At 41.7% G+C, this 22,320-nt stretch overlaps 1 protein-coding gene across 6 annotated transcripts in view; it reads right to left on the bottom strand.

The window, feature by feature from the left end:
* Positions 1-3,062: 3,062 nt before the first annotated feature.
* USP3 (ubiquitin specific peptidase 3) overlaps positions 3,063-22,320 on the bottom strand; it is a 91,275-nt gene continuing 72,017 nt past the window's right edge. For all 6 annotated transcript variants that reach the window (XM_030497017.1, XM_030497016.1, XM_030497018.1 and 3 more), the window contains 12 exons: positions 21,284-21,367; positions 19,605-19,686; positions 17,506-17,588; positions 16,532-16,645; positions 15,739-15,852; positions 11,442-11,588; positions 9,672-9,778; positions 9,447-9,527; positions 8,400-8,518; positions 8,124-8,237; positions 7,941-8,008; positions 3,063-6,417 (listed from right to left, as the gene is read on the bottom strand). In XM_030497017.1, the coding sequence (XP_030352877.1) occupies positions 6,252-6,417; positions 7,941-8,008; positions 8,124-8,237; positions 8,400-8,518; positions 9,447-9,527; positions 9,672-9,778; positions 11,442-11,588; positions 15,739-15,852; positions 16,532-16,645; positions 17,506-17,588; positions 19,605-19,686; positions 21,284-21,367 (1,279 nt within the window). In that variant the 3' untranslated portion in view covers positions 3,063-6,251. The remainder of the gene's footprint in view (positions 6,418-7,940; positions 8,009-8,123; positions 8,238-8,399; positions 8,519-9,446; positions 9,528-9,671; positions 9,779-11,441; positions 11,589-15,738; positions 15,853-16,531; positions 16,646-17,505; positions 17,589-19,604; positions 19,687-21,283; positions 21,368-22,320) is intronic.

The raw sequence follows: 22,320 nt of genomic DNA, 5'->3' as shown, positions 1-22,320 counted from the left end.
GACAGAAACATGGACAGGTGGAAGGACAGACTGGCAGACGAAAAGAAGGACAGAGGGACACAAAGACAGACAGACACCAAGACGGACAGATGGACACAAAGACGGACACAAGGACAAACAGACACAAAGATGGACAAAAAAACGGACACAAAGACTGACAGACACAAAGACAGATGGACAAAAGGACAGACACAAATATGGACAGATGAATATAGACAGACAATTGGACAAATGGACACATGGAAGGACAGATGGACAAAAGGACAGACAGATGGACAGACAGACAAACGAACGCAAAGACGGACAAAAAAGACAAACGGAAGGACAAACAGCCACAAAGACAAAAGGAAGGATGAACGGACACAAAGAAGGACAAACGGACAAAAGGACAGACGGACACACAGACAAATGGAAGGACAGATGGACAAACAGCCACAAAGATGGAGAGACGGACGGACGGAAACATGGACAGACGGAAGGACAGACTGACACAAAGACTGACAGACAAATGGAAGGACGGATGGACAAAAGGACAGATGGACACAAAGACAAAAGGAAGGACAGACAAAAAGATGGACGAAAGGAAGGACAGACGGACACAAAGACGGACAAACGGACGCAAAGACAGATGGACAAAAGGAAGGACAGACGGACACAAAGATTAATATAGACAAATGGACAGACAGACACACGGACAGATGGACACACAGACAAATGGAAGGACGGACACAAAGAAGGACAGACGGACGCAAAGACTGACAAAAGGAAGGACAGACGGACACAATGGAAGGACAGATGGACAGACGGACACACGGATGAAAGGAAGGACAGACAGAAAGACAGATGGACGCAAAGACGGACGAAAGGAAGGATGGACAGAAAGACAAACAGACGCGAAGACAGACAGACAAAAGGAAGGATGCAAAGACGGACAGACTGACACAATGGAAGGACAGATGGACACAAAGGCAAACGGACACAAAGACAGATGGCCAAAAGGAAGGACAGACGAACGGACAAAAGGACAGACAAATGGGAGGACGGACACAAAGACGGGCAAAAGGACAGATGGACACACAGACAAATGGAAGGACAGATGGACGAAAGGAAGGACAGACAGATGCAAAGACGGACAGACTGACACAATGGAAGGACAGATGGACAAAAGGACAGACAGACACAAAGATTAATATAGACAGACAAACGGAAGGACAAACACACACAGAAGGACAGATGGACAAAAGGAAGGACAGATGGACACAAAGACAGATGGACGACAGGAAGGACAGACGGACACAAACGGATGCAAACACAGATGGACAAAAAGACGGACAAAAGGACAGATGGACACACAGACAAATGGACAAACGGACACACAGACGGACAAAAGGACAGATGGACACAAAGACGGACAGACACACGGACCGACAAACAGAAGGCCAGCCAGCCAGATGGACAATTGGCCACAGGGACAGACAGACAAATGGAAACACTGATGGACAGATGGACACACGGACGGACCAACACAAAGACACACAGACACACTCAAAGACGGACGGACATGGACACATATGGACAGAGACCTGGAGAGCAGATGTGGGGACACACGCACAGGGACAGGCTTGTGCACAGACATGCACACACAGAGACCTAGAGACACAGATGCACGCAGACACAGACAATCATGCACAGACACGCGTGCACACACACAGACATACCCATTTCCCTACCTTCTGCTCGACGGCAGTGACAACGCGGGCAGACACGCGTGGACACAGCTGGTCTGTGTTTAGCTGTGTGTAGGCTTTTAATAAATGTCCTCTATGAGCTCAAAGAACACAGTGTTTATTGTGTCATGTTTGGTTTTGCAGCTTTAGTTCTGTTGCTATAGTCCTGGATGTGGTGGTGGGAAAAGGATTGGGTTTAGGATTAAAATGTTTGTTTTCAGTAGTGGGAGAGACTGTAGCAGAAAGGCTCTCCTGGGAGAAAAAGGCTACACCAAATGGCAGCTTGGAATTAAAACCAACAGTGACCTATGATTTCCATGTGAGATGGAGGTAGCTTATGCTCCTCTGACATCTGGTGTTAATACAAGGGACCACATTAACTCATCAGTAGATAACACCACCAGAAAAGCACTGCAGGAATTTTTCAAGTTCCCCTGCACATTTTTCATAGGAGGGAGAATTTATGTACCCATGTGTTCTAATGGGGTTTGTGTCAGTGTGTGACAGGGGCAAGAGGGAACAGAACTCATCTTTTCTGCCTTGCCTTGAGAATGCAGTTAGAAATGCAACTCTGTAAACATGTGAGATCAGTGTGCAGTGTGCAACTATAACTTCTTACCTGTGCATGAGTGCTGTGCCTACCTGTATGCCTACACACAGGCACTCACAGATGGCACCTCTGCAGCTGTGATTCCAGGATTCCAGGAAGCAGCAGCAGCGCTGGCGGTTGCTGTTCCTCCTGCTCAGGCTCTGCCCTTCATCCTTTGCACAACTTACCTTCAGTTTTGAGCAGGCTTAGATAGCTGAGGCTGCGCAGAGTTGTCATACACACAGCAATATTGTAAAAACATATATATATGTATATAAAAAAGTGTGTGTGTGTATATCTCTATCTCTGTGTGTATATATATATATACACACACAAAGATGGACAGATATATATATATATAAAAAAGATAGAGAGACATAGATATATATATCTCTCTCTATATATATATATCTCTGTGTGTGTATTTAAAAAACCCCAACACAAGCAAACTTGAATGAGCAGGTTACCACTGCTAGGATGGTCGCCTGCCACACAAGAAGACACAGCCCATAGTCTGACATACAAACCAACAGCTGTTGGACGTCAAGGCTTACCACTGGATAACACTGAACAGCAGGTCCTCCTTTGGGTTTAAATGCTGAGCTTTGGTAAAGGTGTTTTAACTATTGAGAACGCTTCAATTATTTGCTTTATTTTGCAAGAACAAGGTAAAATAACTCCAGCCCCTGTGTTTCAGAGGATTTACACTGATTATATTCTACAAACCTGTAGAAGGACAAGAGGAGTTGCATTGTCTAAGGAAAGGAGACACTTTAATGGCACATTTTTCCATAAACACACTGTGTGAATGAGATATAATTCACATTCAACCTGGAAATGCTCCAGAAACACACAAGATGAGCACAGTCAGTAATCCTCACTGAAAATTACACACTAGATTTTAATGGTAAACAATTACAACTATGGCACTACAGTACTTGAGGATATCCTAAAGCACATTGGAATCACTTTTCAAGGTGCCGATTCCCTCATCAGTAAGACACAGACACATCAGTACTGAAACATTGCTGGGGAAACCTTTGACCACCACGTGTTGTTATGCTTTTCACTGATTTAGTAAAACCCTTGTACCAAAAGCAGGAGGCCATTTTTACGTCCACTGTCCCTACCTGTCTGAAAGTTTAAAACTCTCCTCAGGCTGACATCTGTTCCCACCTGGAAAGCCCTTCCGACTGTACAGTGAGAAGGAGCTCTGCTTGCAAGTGCCTTCAAGAGTTTCACACAATGCTGCACTCAACAGCTCGCTCTACAACATGCTAAAGCAGAAGTATTCCGTGAGCCAGACATCTTGCAGGTTTGTTTTACATAACTCTTTTGTCTCCAGTTGTATACGTGGCTAAACAATTACTAACAAGAGGACAAGCTTTGATCAGACAGATTTTGGTGAGAAATACACAAGCCTTTGAACTGCAGAGAGCAGTTGTGGCTTGTGGAGCCGTCACAGGCAAGAAAAAAAACTTCTTGCCAGTTAGTGTATACTATGATCAGCAGTAAGTAGAAAAGAAACATTTGGCTTAAATGAAATGAGGTATCTCCCTTCCCCAAGCTAGTAGATAAATATAGGATATACAAGTAAGGTTAAAAACGTGACAGGAGGCCAGGTGCAGTACGTGTTACTGGTTCAGTGCTCAGTTGCCTTTTTTTTTTTTGCCTTTTTTGTTTTTTGACACCACACTGAATAGAATACAGTGGATAAGCAAAGTTCTCCACCAGGAAGAGAAATACTTGTGTTGCCACAACAAACTGTTCATATTGTCCATCTGGGTTTGCGGTGGGAGAAAGTTAAATTAGGAAAGGGTTTACAGTGTGCTTGTTCCAGCAAAGGATACGGCTGAGTCCTCACCACCACCTGCTGCAGAACAAGCCTGACGGGATCGCGCTGTGTTCCCAAAGGGACCATGCTGGGCAGAGAGCACTGCCCGAGACCTTGATGCTACAGAGCGAATGCTACTGAAAGGAAACATGGAAGTGAGAACAGAATCTGACCCAAAAAGATTAACTGGAGAAGTAGAAGCTGCTTAAAATAAGTGAATGTTGCTGAAGATTATAACTTTCTAAAAGTACAGAAAGGCACATTTACATCACTGGTTTGTGAGAACACTGCCTGTATGCAAAACTGCTGCTGGCCCAGCACTAGTTGTGTGGTTTAAGCTTTGTGTTCTCAAAACTAAACTTCTAAAGGAAACAAGTCCAAGTAGCACACAGACAAAACACAGCTATAGATAGATAGAACCTCCTTAACTCCCCAGCTAACTGTGAGCAGAAAGGCCCTTCAGGGTAATGATATGGGTAAGATACCTGGCTTACCCCACACACCACTGACATCTGTCAAATTCTGCCTGTATGACAGCTACCTATTCCGGCAAGATGAAAGGCTCTGGCTGCAAGGAATGGAGAAAGGGTGACGAACTACCTACAAATGAAAGTAACAAATAGTTCTACTTATTGTTGAGCTTAAGTAAAAGACAACATCCTTATATATGTCACGATGTATCAAATAATAATCACTATAGGTTTTAACTAGGGTACAGTTTACATCTTCATACACCACTAGCAATGCTGAACGCTGTCTGCAGTTTTCTATCAAGCCAATTTCTCTCTTTCCTTGTTTAAGACGCTGTGACAAAGCTACAAACGAACGGCATTTTAAAAACCCACCTGATGGTGATTTCTCTTTATACATGTCAGTGTACAGCTAGCAGGTAACCCATGCAAGGAACAGAAGCCTTTCTCTATCACATAGCCAGTTTCAGAGACTGTGTCACGGCTCCAGTGTTGGTCTAGAGACTGTAAATGAAGATCCCACACTGGGCCAGTGTGTAATCACTACAGCTGTAGTCAACCAGCAGTCTTGCCTCACTATCTCCCATTGGGCAGGCTACAGCCAAGCTGTGACAATGAGCATCCTCCCTAGTTTGCTTTTGAACTGACACAACAATTGTCACACAGAGCATCTACACCACCAACGGCTTCCCTTCAGTTTTAAGTGAACTGCAGGCATTTAGTAAACAGGGGCTATGTTTAGACCTGACTGTTCTCACAAAGCCCAAACGCTAGGGCTGTACTCCCAGTTTTCAAGCAAGTAAGTTTTCATGATCCAATTTCAGGACGGCAGTCTAAACCAAGATATGGCAAAGGCATTCAGGTTTGGTTAAAACAACATAAATCTCAACACAATTTAGACATGTATATATATTTTTAAGATAATTTGTTTAAAATTTGAAGGGCGGAGGGCAGAGCATATGTGAGGAATACTTGAATTAAACTGCAGTATTGATACGATTGAACCAACTGTTTATTTACAATGATTCCTGAAAGTCAGCAGCCTGAACACACACCAATATAGCAGCAATTACCTGGTCTATCTAATGATGCCACATCTCCTCTCTCCAGCAGACAAAGGATTGTTCAGAGGTCACCATTTAGTTTCTTGCACGAGGGAAGATAGTACGTGCAAACAATTCTTTGATTTAAAGAGATTAAATCATATCTACATAACAGCTGTAAGAACAGCATGAAGTTGTATTGCTTTTCATAATCAGAAGCACATTTATCTTGCTTGCAAGGAGGACAGAAAGCTTCTCTGATGTAAATGTGCCTTTAGAAAGTGAGAACTGAAAACATTAATATAAAAAAGTCAAATAACTATTTCATGAAACTATATATATAAAAATTGAGTTATCGCAACTAAAGCAGCAAATCAAAATCTGCTGAGGTTTTCTGGTATAACTAAAAAAAGTTAGTCTGTGTCCAAGTTCATTAAGTCGAATGCTACCATTGACACAACAAAACTAAAACCCACGAGAGGAAATTGGAAAGTGCACAATGAAATTAATAGTCTTGGATCAAGTATTTATGGAAAAATGGAAATGTTTTGTCCGGTGGACTTGATAAGTAAGAATTAAAAGGAGGTATTAAAGTTTATCTGATCCAGATTTGGCTTGCCGTTCCACATAGAAGAGGATGTAGGCCTTGGCTTTTACCACAGTCTCCTCGTCAGTCAAGGTTACAGTACTGTCGTTGAAATGGAACCAACGGCCTTCATGGGCTGCGTACGCGGTGTAGTGTCCAGAGCCAACGCTGCCAGCGCGGGAGCGGGGAAAGAAAGGACAGTCAGGAGGAGACACATCACCTCATCCTCTGATGCATCTGCTGTTGGGGCTAAGAGCCTCCCACCAACCAGAGGGAGAAAGGAACTGGCAGCTCTCCACAACAGCTGGGGAGATGCTTCCCTTCTTAATCTGTGGGGCTCAGAGTTCTCCAGAGCAAAGTTTTATAAGTAAGTAAAATAATCACTCACTGGGATGAGCTGAAAGGGGAGGTTTATAAGAACTTATTAGCATCCCATAGTTTTTGTGCAAGCAAGGCTTCTTGCAACCTTGATCATCCATGTTTGCCTACACGAACATGAAGTCTATAATCTGTTACTATTCAAGCATTAGCTATAAAAATTCCACTACGCTCGACTTCCAGAAATCTTCCCCATTTAGGTCTAGAGAGACTCACATAGTCTAATATAATCAAAAACACTTGCAGCAAAACTGGTCCCAGAACACCAAGAAGAAAATTTCTCAAGTTCATCTTTAACAGTTTGGATCTAACATACCAGAGCTACAAACCCACAAATTTTCCTTACCTGCCACCCCAGCATAAGGCCTGCTTTTGCTTGCTTACAGGTTATAACACATGCTCAATGTTAACCAATCTAATTCCATTCTTATTGCACACCACTCTTGTTTAGTGTCCATATAGTACTCCTAGGACTTGGAAGCACCCATCAGATAGACAGCTGTGCTACGGAGGCTGCCTTTAGTAGTCAAAACTTTCTAAGAGTCCAGACTGTTCCTCTAGAGAAAGCAGAAGGAGGGCTTCCTGGACAGAACTTTTGGGTTAGTACCTTTGAATTAAATTCAGGTATCAGCAAGGTTTTGAATAATGGAGTTTAGTATCTTTAAGAAAACTCCTTTCACAGCTCACACCCATAAAGCACTTCCTAAAGAAGAACAACACATTTCTTTCAGGATAAACAGTTCTCTTGTCTCTACTATTGTTACTCTCAGCAGACCTGCCCAGGGCTGGGAAAAGGAAAAAATACCCAAACCAGCCACACCAAGTAACTTTACTATCCAGCCCCGGGGCATGCCTGTTGGCGTTCACTCCTGTAGGAGAGAAGTCAAACAGGATAATTGCTTTTACTGTGCCAATCTTTAAGGCTACAGCTGTTCCAAAGTGAATAAAAGAGGAAAAGGTATTTCTGCTTCGTACTAAGAATGTCAAAACGAGGCAGTAACTTCTGGAAGGTCCCTTGCTTCACTCTGTTGGTTTAGGGCTTTCCACTCCTAAAGGAACTAGACTGTTTTCATTCTGTCTCACACTTCTGGTCACTCCCCCCCAGATTGCTTGTGGGCATTCACAGGAATAGTTATATAGATCTCGCTGAAGTTAATTCACCTTAGAGCCATGTAAGTCTATAAATTACTTCTTTTTCCACCAGTAAAAATACAGACCTTCACCAGGGACAGAAAAACCTTCACTAACTCTGTGTGTACTTCAAGTGGGGGAGAATGCCTCTGCCAAGAAGCAGGCTTACTCCATGTACTCACCCTGAACCATGATGCACAACAACAGCCACAAGGTCGTACAGGCAGCTTTCTGGACCACTGTTTTCAGGCTGTGGTTAAAAAGACAGAAAGCTCTTCAAATCTCACTAGCACCTACTATAATTTGTGATACAGACATGTGTTGTGGAACAACTTTCAACAGAAAGTATCCGTGAGTCTTCATACCTCTAACAAGTAGCATTTCATGTCTAGGCCTCGTAAGGGAAACTCAACATATGTATCGACCTTGTTTCTCAGATATGCTGTCCAGTGAAATCGTTTCAAGTGTAAGCATAGCACCTACAGGATCAAAGAAAAAAGGATGCATTAGAGGAAGAGGTTGAACTCAGTGCTCAACATCTGCACTAACCTATGAGAGGGTTAGGCATTGGTGTACTAACAGCTGAGGTTTTATTTCCTTTGACATATTGTCACACTGTTACTTTTCACACTTATACAAACCTTTGGTAGTTTCTGAATCCAGAATTTTTTGGTGGACTTCTGTTTCTTTTTGCACTTGTGACACATATACAGCTCTGTCTCATCAAGTTCTTCCAGGTCTGTAAAACTGCGAAGACAATCTAAAAAAGAACAAGATTCACAAAACAAAACACCTACACAAAGAAATCTGATTCAAGACGACATCACATGATTTTTTGTAATATGAAATACAATTACGGCAATATAGAAAAGGCGTGCCTATCTGCTGCAGTCATTCTAGTTATTACATACATCTGTGTAGCAACAAGCTGTGCAATAATGCTTTAATATATTAACACGTTGTAACATGCTGCATTCCCTGTCCTGAAAACACAGCTATAAGCAGTTCAAGAGAGAAAAGGCATTCAAAAAATCTCCATCTTTCAAACAAGATTCCATCCAACATTCAGTGCAATAAATGACTTTCTAACAAAGAGTATTCAACTTCAAAGGTGATTTGGTTTTTGGTACAAAGTGAACAGAAAATCATGGGGTTTTGATTAATATGTTACAATCTGCAGCACACATATTCACAAATCTGTAGAAATTAACATCCTTTAAACCAAGGTCAGTAACAGCACTACTGCCCAGCTTTTCAGGATTGAATTTATGTTGTTTAAAAAGCACAACAGCCAAGAGTCATCCTTACGATGACTTTCAGGGGCACGTACTTCTAAGCACAGAGCCATAGCAAGTGCCAGGAGGCAACAAGGCAGCTGAGGGAAGACTGGAATATATTAGAAACACCCTTGGCCACAAAAACCCTCTCTGCTGGAAGCCTCCCTGACGCTCAGCTGATCTCCTGAAGCACTTCTGAGCCCCAGTTTATCATAGCAGTAAGTCAGTACACAGTGACTAGGGTAAAACCTGCATCGAAAATTACCTTACCACCTTCTGCCACAGCACCTCATAAAATGAGGTGGCACGTGGCACCAAGTCCCCCCCTCAGTGAAAGCCTGGCTCCTTGGAAGTAGATGCTCCGAAGAGCACATACTCTCAGCTCTGATTTCACCATCCAAGCACTCTTACCTCGTAGCGTGCACATTGGTCCGCCTTCTTGATTTTTAGTACGTTTATTTCTGAACTGACTTGGAATATCTAGCGAAAGGTCTAGAAAAACAGAGATTAAAAATTAGAGCCCAGTCTCTTCAGACTAAATTCTGGTTCAGTCATGTGACATCTAAATGTGTCAAACTTCAGATTTGTTTTTCTGCTTGAAGTCACCCGGTATTTTGAAAGCAAGAGGCACCTTACCTAGGAATGGATCAAACTTTCTAGATTCAGTCCCACATATTAGGCAGTTGACTTCATTTTGAAGAATGCCTCCAAAAATCGCTGTGACAACAGTAGATGCTCCATTTCTAGACAAACCACATCAGGGAGAGGAAGTCGGTTAGAATGTCTTGAGCTCCATTTTCAATGCCTGTTCCACATTTACTGCTTACAAGTCACCACTAATAGGCAGAGCCATTTTCTCCATGTGTATAAACAAACAGACCGAGTTCATCCACTCGGGATTTCATTCACCCACAGCTGCACCGTGCAAGTATTTAGCTGCACTAATACTTCTGCTTTACCTTGTGCCTAACAAAAGTGTGAACTGCTCATGCTCAGAAGCAGATGCTCAAAATTTCAGTGTTGGAGGCACCTGGGTCGATTGCATGTCTGCAGAGAGCTGATGCTCACAGGGGGACACTAATTATGGCTGTTTCTGAAACAAAGATTCTTCCCTCTTAAGTAGGCGAAGCATATTTTTGTTTTAATTCTACACCCTTTGTTACAAGTAATATTGATTTCCTAAAGCGTATTTCTGCACTTCACTGCCGCAGACAGCTTAAGTGGCATTAACAAATGACACACATTATGCACCATCACCATCGTTCTCTGTGCTTTCATTACTCAATCTTTTTTAGCAGATTATATAATGGACTGGCTTCTCATAGTCCAATTAAAGCAATTTTAAATTACATTATTATACATCTCCTAAACTTGCTAGTTTGCGCTTGCAGCTCTGACACAAGCCTGCAACAACCTGTGGTCCCTATCTGCATGCCACGTACACCTTTACAGTTAAATCAAACGCTGTAGTCGAGCTGAAGGATCTGGTTACCCAAATAAACCAGCGAGGGCATTCGCAGTGGATTTATTTCTTTACAGTAGCCATTTAAGCGTACATGACCTTCATCTGCCCTCCACAGAAGGCAGCTAACTGCACCCCACCATGCATTTGAACAGCTCTTCTCAAGACAAATTAACAGTAAGTACTTGAACAAAGTTTAAATTCTCCTTGGGTTAATTTTGACAAAACAATTGGTTTTGTTTTCAAATACACATCAATTCTAAGAACATTTTAAGATTATTTTGTGGGATTTTTAAACACCAGCACAGCAACATCCCTGTGGTGAAGAGCACAGCCTGAACTCTAGGCTCTTCCTAATGAAGCATCTATAAAATCCTGCATCTCTCAGACCTGTTTACTGTGTCCTGATCAGTGTGGGAAGGGGAAACTCACTCAGCTCTTACATAGGGAACCCAAGGATTTAGGGACCTAGTGTGCAGGCTGAACTAACTTAACATTCCTTCCTGAAACAAACTAAAATGCTTTCTCTCTATGACAGTTTCAATCTGAGAGAACACACATGTGGGACAGAATTGGGAAAGAACAGGATTTTGAAAAGTACAGAAAGAGGAGTGAAACACATGGATCACCTCTGTTTCAAGACACACAGTAACTTGAAAATCCGAATTACCATTACTAATGAATTAAAATGTATTTACAGCTTAGCCTGTATGATCACTCAAACCTCTGACAAAAGCTGCTCTAAGACACTTCCCTTGGAAAGTGAACATCCTACAGGATGCTAATCCTTTAGAACCTGCAGCTTTGTAATTGGGAACACGACAGAGGCACTAAAGAAAACTTAACAAGGAACCCTGAATTTGAAATTTCGGCTCCACCACACGCAGACCCATTCAGAGGCATTATGGCTTGGAAGAAATCAGAAAAACCGTAACACTTCTTACATGCAGCATTTGTTGCTTGCAGCCAGGCTGGAGTTCTCTTGCAGAATTACTGAACGTGAGACACCATTGAAGCCACCCTGCAGTTCCAGGTGTAAATGGTCCAAAAGGTAACGCATGAACTCGTGGGCATCCTGTTGCTGGTATCCCCTTAAGAGAAAAGGAAACAAAAGCAACACAATCACCAAATGTACAGGTTGCTTTAGTGAGAACACCGGGGTCACCAGCAATCACCTTTGCTGGTTTGATAATACTGACCAGACTTTACAGAGACAGACTTATTTTGTACCAAGAATAGTTCTCCAGGAAGCCTTTGGAAAAGTACAGCAATGCCTAAATGACACAATTTCAGTCCTTTGCAGCTCGCTCACCCTCTGCGTGCCTCTTTGTGAGGATGGAGAAGCACTTAAGAATATACATTTTAGCTAGGAAGAGACCTCTCAGAAAACAACAGGGACCAGCAGAGACATAACATTTGCTCACACATTTGCTTTATGTAGCTGCCATATTAATTGGCCCCACCAAACTCAGCCTGCACTAGTAACATCCGAGGTCTCATGTACGTGCTAGCTAGAAGCACACAGTGAGAACCTTCCCCTCACTCAAAGCATTTCTCCTTTTGTTAATGACTATATTTAATGAGTAACCTCTGCAGAATTGTTATCAATCACATTCAGACAGCACAGTATCCATCCCTACTTTGAAACTACTATATAGTATGGTCAATAGATTGAAATCTCAAACCTGGCAAGATTCACAGGAAAGACACCACAGAACGTATTGTTCACATGGGACTGAGAGTCAGTATTGCAGGGTGGTTTTCACTCAGCCACTGAGCCCATGCTCTTTGGCACGTCCAGATGTTTGCTTGCCTGTTTCTTCCCTCCCCACCGAAGCCTGGAATTTAATCTTTGGGTTTGTTTTCCACAGGCATCGTTTAACAACAAGTGAAGTCTGAAATAATTAGGATGAGAGTTTTCTTTCCTCTTCTAGGATGAGACCTATAGCCATGCTCAGAACTACACACCTCCTCTGCACAACCCACACACTGTTTTTTGGGAGGGGGAGGTAATGATGGGGGGTACCCAGAGCATCTCTTTGGGCTTTTGGATCAGGTGGGACAGGCCTCCAGTCTCACTTGTCAAGCTATCAGCAGCAATGCTGCTTAGTCACCATTATTATTTCACCACTAGCTAACCCAATGAAAGGGAACAGAGAAACCGTTAGGGTAAAATATGCCTTCAAAGTTATTTAAGCTAAATCATGCATCAAATTTACCAGCCAACTGCTCTAAGATGTATACTGAGCTGAAGCAGGAAAGCATACACAGTGAAACAGTGGAAGCTTTATGAAACACTGATGTGAAGATGTGCAAGTCATTACAGGCCTACTTCCAAAAATCCCTACATAGTAGAGTTGGCTTTCCTTGCTTCCTCTTCTCCATTCTTCTAAGCTGCTTTACCATCCCTCCCCTGCCCCTTTCCCTCCTCGCTACTCCACGTAAGTACTGGCAATAACTGTCACCTAGGAATGTCTGGGAAAGAACACCAGAGATGTTTTTAATGCTACTGCTCAGGGAAGGGAAAGTGTCCGTAACACTCATGGCACAGTACTCAGAGTTGGAGAGAAATGAGAAAAGATTTGGTGCAACAGAAGTATGCAACCTGAGGCTGGCATGCGTAGTGAAGAACACAGCTATGTCCTGCAACAGTATTGCTAGGAGGTAACAAAACAAAAATGAAAGAAAGTCTTTTCCTCTTGTAAAATTACAGTAACATTTTCTTCTAAACTAGTAGCTTTAGAAGAACTCATTGAGTTTGTATGTAGATCTGACAGAACTCTGAAAAGTATCAGCAGCACTACCTACCTTTTACACAGAAGCACTGCTGTGCTTCAACAGCCCAGAGTCCTGAACAGCCAAAACCAGGACTGACTTAGTCTCCCAGTCACACAATAATTATATGGTAATATGAAACAAAGTAGTAAAACAGAACTCAACTTCAAAGCTACATGTTAACTGTGCACACTGTAAGATCATTTTGAAGTTGCTGAGGTAACAGGATTATTTACTGAATATAAGACAGGTATCTTCTATTTAATAAACATACAAGCAATCACAACAGCTGAAGATGAAATTTATGGAAAGTCTTTGCTTCAGACACCTTCTCAACATTGAACTTCTCATAAAAGAGCTCTGAAGTATATGGCACACTTGCTCTGCAACAAATTTGATGAACTAACCTCTGGAATCATTCCATGTTGTTGGCTGTGCTCCTGGTGCATGTGTTTATACTTGCATACAAGTATGTTACTCGTAGATGAAAAATTCTTTGGATTTCTTAAAAAGCCTAAGTATAGATACAGATCTTTAAAAGAACATGAAGATATGGACAATGCACTGTTTAAAATAAACTATGATCTTAAAAGTCCTTCAGAAAAAAGTCAGCTTGTGTAATAAAATTCATCTCCATCCACCTGAAGCAACTCAATTCAAGCCCACCTCTGACATTCCTTTTCCTACTAGTAACAAGATAGGATATAAACAGGAACAGTTACTACGAAAATAGAGCACACTGTTTATACAGCAGTAAATCTGCAAAATACACATCTTGCAGCTCCGCATGAGGCTACAGAACTGTGTTGGCATGCAGCAGATGACAGCAGCAGACTTTGGCCAACAGTCAAGGAGCAGGACTTCCACAGAAGCATTAGAGCTCAGAGGCACTCCAATTGTGCTTATCGTAACTATACATCATGCTCTCTGCTCCCTGTGTGCAACATGAGGCAGAGGGCCACTTCTATAACCTGTAAGAAGAGCAGCCCTTGCAGTCCTCGGAGGCAGGCATGACCTGCCTTTAACAACTGAAATCTCTTTAGACTAAAACAATTAAACAACATTTCCAACCATGTTTTCTTCCCCTGACCCATCACTTCAGGCTTCATAAGCACAAGCCAACGTGGCTGGTTTGCTGTTGACACACTACTGGCTCTGGCTTGTCTTCACGTGTATGTCCACCCACCTTCTCCCAGTCTCATAAGAGGCACACATGGCAGAACTATTACTGTACCATCATTAGCTTTACAAAGTACAATTAAGCACTGAACAAATTCAAATTTTCTCCCTGGATCATGTGGGAGCGGGGATCTACTGAGCAGCAGAGTCTATTTTCCATGTGATTAAATGAGTTCTCTTATCGATTAATCATGGACATGCTCCAAGATAACTGGGAATAAAAAGGGAAGGGGGAAAACCCCAACTTTTTATTTTAAAAGCTGTGACAGAACCCACAGTGCTGAAAATTTGCTTGAGGAACTTTAATGAACCGGTTTCTCACTTTGTCTAACAAGAATTAGAGTGAAGACTGTAACAGGGAGACTGGTCAAGGACATTATGGATGATGTTCATTTGCCTGTAATGTTTTGGTTGCTGCTTGCAACTACTGGTATTAAACTTCCTTGATTCTCATAAGCCAAGTGGAACATATTTGGCAGTGTGGAAGAGAGAATAAATAGGTTTGTTATTTGGGCTACTTAACGAGCAGATGTTTTCACAGCATCTTTTCAGCACTGCTGGAGATGTAACAGATAACAGAACATCTTTACTACCTGAGAACATGGAGCAACTTACCTTCATCACAATATATCCTAACAGGTTTCAGTGCTCCTTTGAAAGAGGTTCAGGGGCCAGGACAGGGAGACCTTGGAGAGGAACGATACTTCGATTTACTTGGGTAACCGCTTTGTTCCCTTTCTATCGTCTTGTTTGTCATTAAGGGCACAAAACGTCTATTATCTACAGGATTTTTTTCTTTTAGCTCTTATTTCATGTCCAGCTGGTGACTACGGTATTTTGAGAGAATCAAGGAAGTTTCAGCCAGTATGTTTATATTTAGGCCTGTAGGTGCTGTAACTTTTTAAATCTAACTACATGTCCTGGGCACGACACTACACCACTTTCTTATTGCAACCAAGCTTGCATTCTGTCAACACCATCCACTTGGCACTGACCACTTGGCAAGTCATTATCTTGATTCCTCTGCCCTTTGAAGCAGTGGCTCAAAGGTACAACTACTATTATTTTAGTATTTGAGATGTTTGTCCTCTCCAACAATGTAGCACGTGATAGAAGGGGGGCTGGGGGAAGCACAAAACTTGATCAAAGCAAGATCCTTTTCAAAGCATGTTTGTGGGCATATGGGAAAGCTGCAAAGTGCATCCTGCAGACTCAGCACATTTTAGAGTAGGATACCAGCACTGCAAGGATGCAATCAAGAACATCGCTGCTCTTTACAAAACTTACCTAAAATTTGGCATGATTTTCCAAACAACGTAGAATAAAGACTCTGGACTAAATGCAGTTTGGCTTCCTTGCCATAGAGCACAGAGCGTCTTTCTGAATTCTTCCACCAATGAACTTGAAAGAAAGTAAAAGCTGGTGATTAGCATGGGTTTGTGTTATAACACTTACAGGTTTACTAGCTCAACACTACATTACTTTGGTTAAGACTGTAATGATTGGGTAAATATCCTTTCAGGTACTTCAAAGATTTTATGTCCAAAATCCTACCTGTAACGTTGAGGAGAGACACAGGTCAGGAAAATTACATTTCAGATCTTGAGGACTCACCTGAAAATCTATCCACATTTGCCATTTTACTGGATACTCTGCTAACATTGTCCCTTTAACATGTGCTCAAACAAGCTACGATTGCGAATCACCTACACTGATTTTTATTTTTTTTGGTAGTATTTCACATGCAGAGACATCCCCATGACTATTTTAGCTGGAATTAAGTAACATCATGTCTGGAGTACATTTAACTAGCACTCCTTAACCGTACTTTAAATGCAGTTACACTCCAGTGCCTTCTGATGTATCAGACTGTTGCCCTCAGCAGCAGCAGACATATAAAAGCAAACTGCAAGTGAGACAGGTTTCTCTGTTGGCACATTCAACTATTTTTCTATGACTCTGTTCCCCCATGAATCATTTTTCTATGACTCTGCAACACTGAAAGCCTATCATGGCTCTGCTGCCCAAGCATTTGCTGTTTTCCATTCAAGTTCAGTGCTAAAAGCAACATGAAGCTTACACATTGTTATCCCCCTGGCTCCTGGTGTGGTAAGTTCGCCTGCCTGCAGTCTTCCCATTCCTCAGCTCCACAGCAGGCAACTCTTTGAAGTAACAGCAAAACTGTTGAATGTTACTACAGAAAAAGAAAAAATTAGTTAAATCCTTAAAGGGCAGAGAATAAACAGAACATTAAGGATTCTGGAGTCTGTTCTTTGAAATGCATAAACACAACTTCATGTAGTGATAGACACAATGCAATCAGTTCAAGATACAAGAAACACTGAAGCAAATATTCAGCTTCTATAAATACAATCATCATCCCAACTACCTGAAATAATTATATTTTGGCTCTGCTTTGACTAAGAGATACACAACAGATTGAGGTATCAGAAGGCTTTCCCTAACAAACCAGACTACATCTGCGGAGTTAACTCTGTGTCTACCTCTACCTATCACTTCTAATCTCTGCTACCAGTCCCCATAATAGACTTGTCCCATAAGAAGCAAGTGCCTGAACTCCTGAGAAGGAACCCTGAATGATGGAAAACAAAATGGAGACCAACTAGTCTTGCTACAGCCTGATCAGTAGCCTCCCAGTGAAGCAGGCAAACTCAGAAATGCAAAAGGACAACTACAGAGCGGCGGTGGTCTTGGCAACAGGAAATGAAGTCTCACATCTCAGCACTGCAGAAACTGTTCCCCTACACACTTCCATAAAGACCCCCATCCCTCAAAGCACTGTCTCTGCTTTCACAGTAACCATGTTTCATCAGCCTCAGGAATAAAAGGGCAATCTAACTTTTCCACTGAGGATATGGCAGGCTTCCTCTGGAAGTCCCTCACACTGCAAAACACAACTTTATGGTACCTGTACCCACAGGTTCCTGCAAATCCAGGTACACCTTCTTACAGTGGTAACGGGCCAAATTCACTGGCCCAATGCTACAGCACACAAGCACTCTGACAGAGGTGTGGGGAAAGCTTTGGAGCTACCTGAGTGACTGAAGGATTGCATTCATGAAACACGTATTCCCCAGGTTCCGAAGGCCTGTGGCACAAAGGGCAGTGGTGCTTCCCTGGAAAAGAGAACGGTGAAGTTAAAGAAAGATTTATCACTGCTCCCCCATTTTCTCCCCACAAAGCTATTACTGTTAAATCAGCACAGATTTCAACAATAAACTACACTGTTTGAGAAATGCAGTTTCAAAGCCAAAGCAACCACCTCACCAGCTCAAACTGACTTGAAGCTCCATCTTGATGTGAAATCTGTTTCTTACTCACTCCTGTCAACACAAAACTATACCAACATCTTTTCTTGTGCAAATAAATCTAGAATAGGACAACAGAGGCTTTTATTGCAAATATTTGTGTATGTTACACATTCACACTCCAGTAATGTTCAGTGAGAACTGGACAGCCATTTCCCAGAAGTGCCTTCGAAAAATGAAAACACCAATCCTTATCCATCTAATCCCATGTCTAATATGCACAGTGTGGCAGCCTGCAGGTTGTTTTTAAGTCACCAGCTGTCTTGGTTGGGTTTTGTGGTGGCCAGGAGGGTTTGTGAAAAACAGGCAACAGAAATTGTTTGGGAAAGAAACAGTCAAGTTAGACTGTGCAGGGGAAAAAACAATGTGTTAAAGAGAAGCAAAATACGCTCCATTTACAGTCTAGGAGTTTCAACAGGTTAGAGCAATGGTATACTCCGATGAGCTTCCTTTTTGCCAAATAATCTTCAGGGTGGGCTGGGAGGAGAGGGAAGAGAAATCTGGACAGTGTTGCACTTATGATTTCTAGAATCCGCAACACTTGGACACATTCCCTTGTCTACAAAATTATTACACTGGAAGTTCAAAGTTTTGGGCAAAGTTTTGTCTGCAGAAGGATGCAGGGTGCCAACAATAAAAACATCCTCTGCTGCAATGGGTGATATTCAAATATTAATAAAATTAAGAAAACAGCACAGACTAAGAGATAAAAGCAACATTAAGTTCGCGCTTGCCAGTTCTTTCTTCTTCCTATGTAAATGTTGCCCAGAATTTTCCTTCTGGTTTTTACTGGCTTTGAGTTTTCTACACAGTGATGCTGTGTGTTGCCACAGCAAAACCACTCCACTATTTCTCCCAGGCTTCCTCAATCACCCCAGGATTGGGGCAGTACAGGAAGCATACACAGCACAATCACAGGGCAACTGCTTTGCTCCCACCACACCCTCTTATTTCCATTTATACTCCTCAAGAACTTCTCTTCTTTGTAATTAGGTACTTGTTTCTCATAGCTGAAGACAGCCATTACTTCAGCTTTACCCTTTCACTACGTTGCTGTCCTGCAGCCCGAAGGAGGCACAGCTCTGCTCTACCACTGCTCCCAGCAGAGAGTGAAAGGAAGCAGTTATACACAGAATCTCCCCTCTCCCCCTCCTACAATCTGGGAGAAAATATTAAGATTTGAAACTCCCTCATCCCAAACTGTGGAGAACAGACATTTGGTGTGGGACACTCTTTGTCTGGAAGAAACTATGCAGCCCTTCAGCTACTTAGCAAGGGTGGATCATTCTCTCCTGGGTGGTATTCTGCAGATCTGAAGTTAGAACAGGAAGATGAGAGAGAAAAGCTTTCAGAATAGCTCACACTTCCTTTTGAAAGCAAGTTTTAAAAAGCTCTTGAAAAAAAAAAAACATTTTTTTCCCCTTTTCCCCCAACACCTGCTTTCCTGTCCCCTCAAAGACTGTGCACCTGCGCAGAAGGCAAAGAAAAAGCCCCTTGTCTGCTCAGAAAAGTCTTACGTCTAGCCCCTTCCGATTTCAGTGATCCCACCAAGCTCCAACTGCCCTGAAGCTCCACTTTGACATGAAACCCTCCTTAAGCACAGAGAAGTTCAACGCACAGGTCAACATAAATGCAGCAAAATACCAAACATCCTTTTGTGAAAAGGGGCTCTTCTAGGTGCATGGTTAGGAGATGAGAAAGATGAAGTGCACAAGCACAATCCAGGTAATTGATCATACTGATTTCAAGTCTAGGCCAACTCTAAGCCTCAACAGGTTTAAAAAAACCCCCATACACTCACCGTAACCAACCTGTCATACTTACATTTACTTTTAATAATTTGCTGTTCAGAGATGAGTTTTCCAAGAGTTTTCTTTTCCTATGTCTGTCTGATGTAAAGGCTGAACTGTTGGAAAGTAATCAGAAGAGGTTACTTACTATAAAACCAAAATACTGTGTGAAACAGACAACAGATAATCATCCTAATGCTTAACACGGTGATTACATCTGCCATTAGTTGTCATTAAGACAGCAAAGAGCTTCCTGACTGCAACATGTTTTTCATAGTTGTAAAATAGACTGCACCTCCCTCGGAGTACAGATGCACATCCTGTTTTCAACACCAATGTCCAAGTTAATTGCCCTAAGTTATGCATGTTACAGTAAGAACCCTCAAAAGTGGCCTTATTAGCATGCTAGTTTTCCTCTAAAATATGAATGCTTCTCCTTAATCAAAGGAATACTTAATACATAATTTTCCAGAAAATACTTTTATCAGAAGAATCACAACTTCAAAAGATCAGGACAAAGCTACCAAAAATCAGAAAGCTCCCAAGTGCGAGCACTTAGGTTTTATAGCTGACTTCTTTTACTTCAATAAAAATACATGATGTTTGTGTAACATTAATACAAATTTACAATTAGTAATTCTTTTCCACATCACTGGAAATTATTGCCCCCTCAATTCTACCACTTTGTGGCTGCTCTCTAATCTAATAGCAAAATCCTAACTTGTTCCAGATTTCAGGTTTGGGTTTTGTTTTCTTTTTTTAATTAAAAAGCCCTCCAAACATTCAAAAACTGCTGTTACACACAACAAAAGCCTCCACGGCATCATGTACCTCCCAAAGAGTTTCATTTCCAAAATACTACCGAGCACTTCTCTTTACACTTAAACATCTTTATACCTCCTTACATACCTGAGAGGCCCAATAAAAAGAGAATGGAAAACAATGAAAATGTTAATATTACCTACGGACTAAGTGACATGCTTAACTCAGGGAGGATCCAGAGATTTCCCAAAAATCACAGGAATTTCTTTGCAGGAGTCCTGTGTGAACTCTGGGGCATTCAAACCTATTTGCGAGCACTGCATGTACACGTACTTCTACTTAGTCTTATGTAAGATTTCAAACCAAACTGTGAAAAGACTGTTTGCTATCTAGCACTGGCCACAGCACCTGCCCCACGAATACTGTAATACCTGCTTTTCAGTGGAACAGCACCAGATAAAGGCAGAAGAAAAACATGTCTCTTCTGTACAATTCCAAGTTCATAAGCCTTCTTCACTTTTTCGTTTGGAAACAAAATTACACAATTAATAGGAAGACTGCTTTTACCTGCATTTTTGCTTCAATTTCCCTGCTCCAAAAACTTCATTCTTGTTTTGAAAAAACTATGATTCTGTTCTGGAAATTCTCTCCCTTTTATATGGAGAAAGTCAGTAATTATTGGCTAGTTAGCAAGAAATCTAAATTCCTGTATCACCATACACTGCTTTTGTAAGATTTACTGTATGAAAAAAAGAAGCAACAAGATCAAATCCATTTGTTCTGCACCTCTGCTTCTCAGGGATGAAAAGGATATTTAAACACACATACACACACAGAAAGGCCAGAATATCTATATTAAATACGTACATACACATAAACCAGAAATACCACTTAAATGATGCAGTATTACAAGGGCACCCAATGCAGTCTGGGTGTAAACAAACCACTTACTTTTCCAAGTTCTGTAGGTGCTCTCTGACCTTCTGTACCAGGCCCAGCTTGGTATCATTGACTACAAAATCATCACAGCGATAACTGCAATAAAAACATTTATCAGAACGTCCAAAGGATTTCACTGAAGAACCCCAAAACAGCCATGCAAGCCTACGTGCAGGAAGCACTGATTCAGGGGAAGATTACAAGGGGAACAGGGGAGCACAACACCTATGTACTCAGCTTGGTTCCCTCTGAAAGTACCCTATAGCAAGGGAAAGTACAGGCACCATCTTATGACATGTTTTTTTCTTCTAGCTCAGTTTTTCATCAGAAATCAGAAGCAGGATGCACTGCTTGTCACAATTGCAGAACTGCAGATTAGCAAGAATTCAAACACAGGGTGTAACCAAAAGCAGCGTTAGTATACAATCTACAGAAGATTTATCAGAAAAGATCAACTGACAGCAAGCAAACAGAATACAAATGTTTTATTAATGTAGAGCATAAATCAATTTACTATAATACCATAAAGCTATCATTAAAGCTTGAGGTGCTGAACAGATACATACATAATGTAAGTTTCTGCTACAGAAACAAGACCAGGGAAGATGAACGAAATGATTATGTGGTTCGTCCAAAGTCACACCAGAGTCTCGCAACTCGCACCTCGTGCTTTAACCACAAATATCACTCAATCTCTCATACAGTCTTTATACACAGAAACTCTTCTAGAACTTAAGGTAGTACTTTGAGCTTTTTCAGGGTAAGTGCAAAAGGAAGTAACTGAGCTGAAAAACAGAGAAAAGCTGATTCCCCCAAAGCCTCGAAGCAAATGTAAAGCCAAATCAAAATGGCCTCTCAGCAGATGCAAGGGTTACAAAAGTCTACAATGCAACAACGTTCTACAAACATCTTGCATTTCCTAAGGAACAAAGATGTTCATTATAATTTAATATTCAAACTGTGGGCTTGTAAGGCCTCATACAGTGCACAAAAGCAGACCACTACTAAAGGGGGGAGTAGGGTCTTTTAGAGAATGCTGAAAAAACCCC

Source organism: Strigops habroptila, chromosome 9 (genome assembly GCF_004027225.2).
Source record: "Strigops habroptila isolate Jane chromosome 9, bStrHab1.2.pri, whole genome shotgun sequence".
NCBI classification, from domain to species: Eukaryota; Metazoa; Chordata; class Aves; order Psittaciformes; family Psittacidae; genus Strigops; species Strigops habroptila.
The sequence above is the reverse complement of the archived record's forward strand: the minus strand, read 5'-3'. Positions and strand labels throughout refer to the sequence as shown.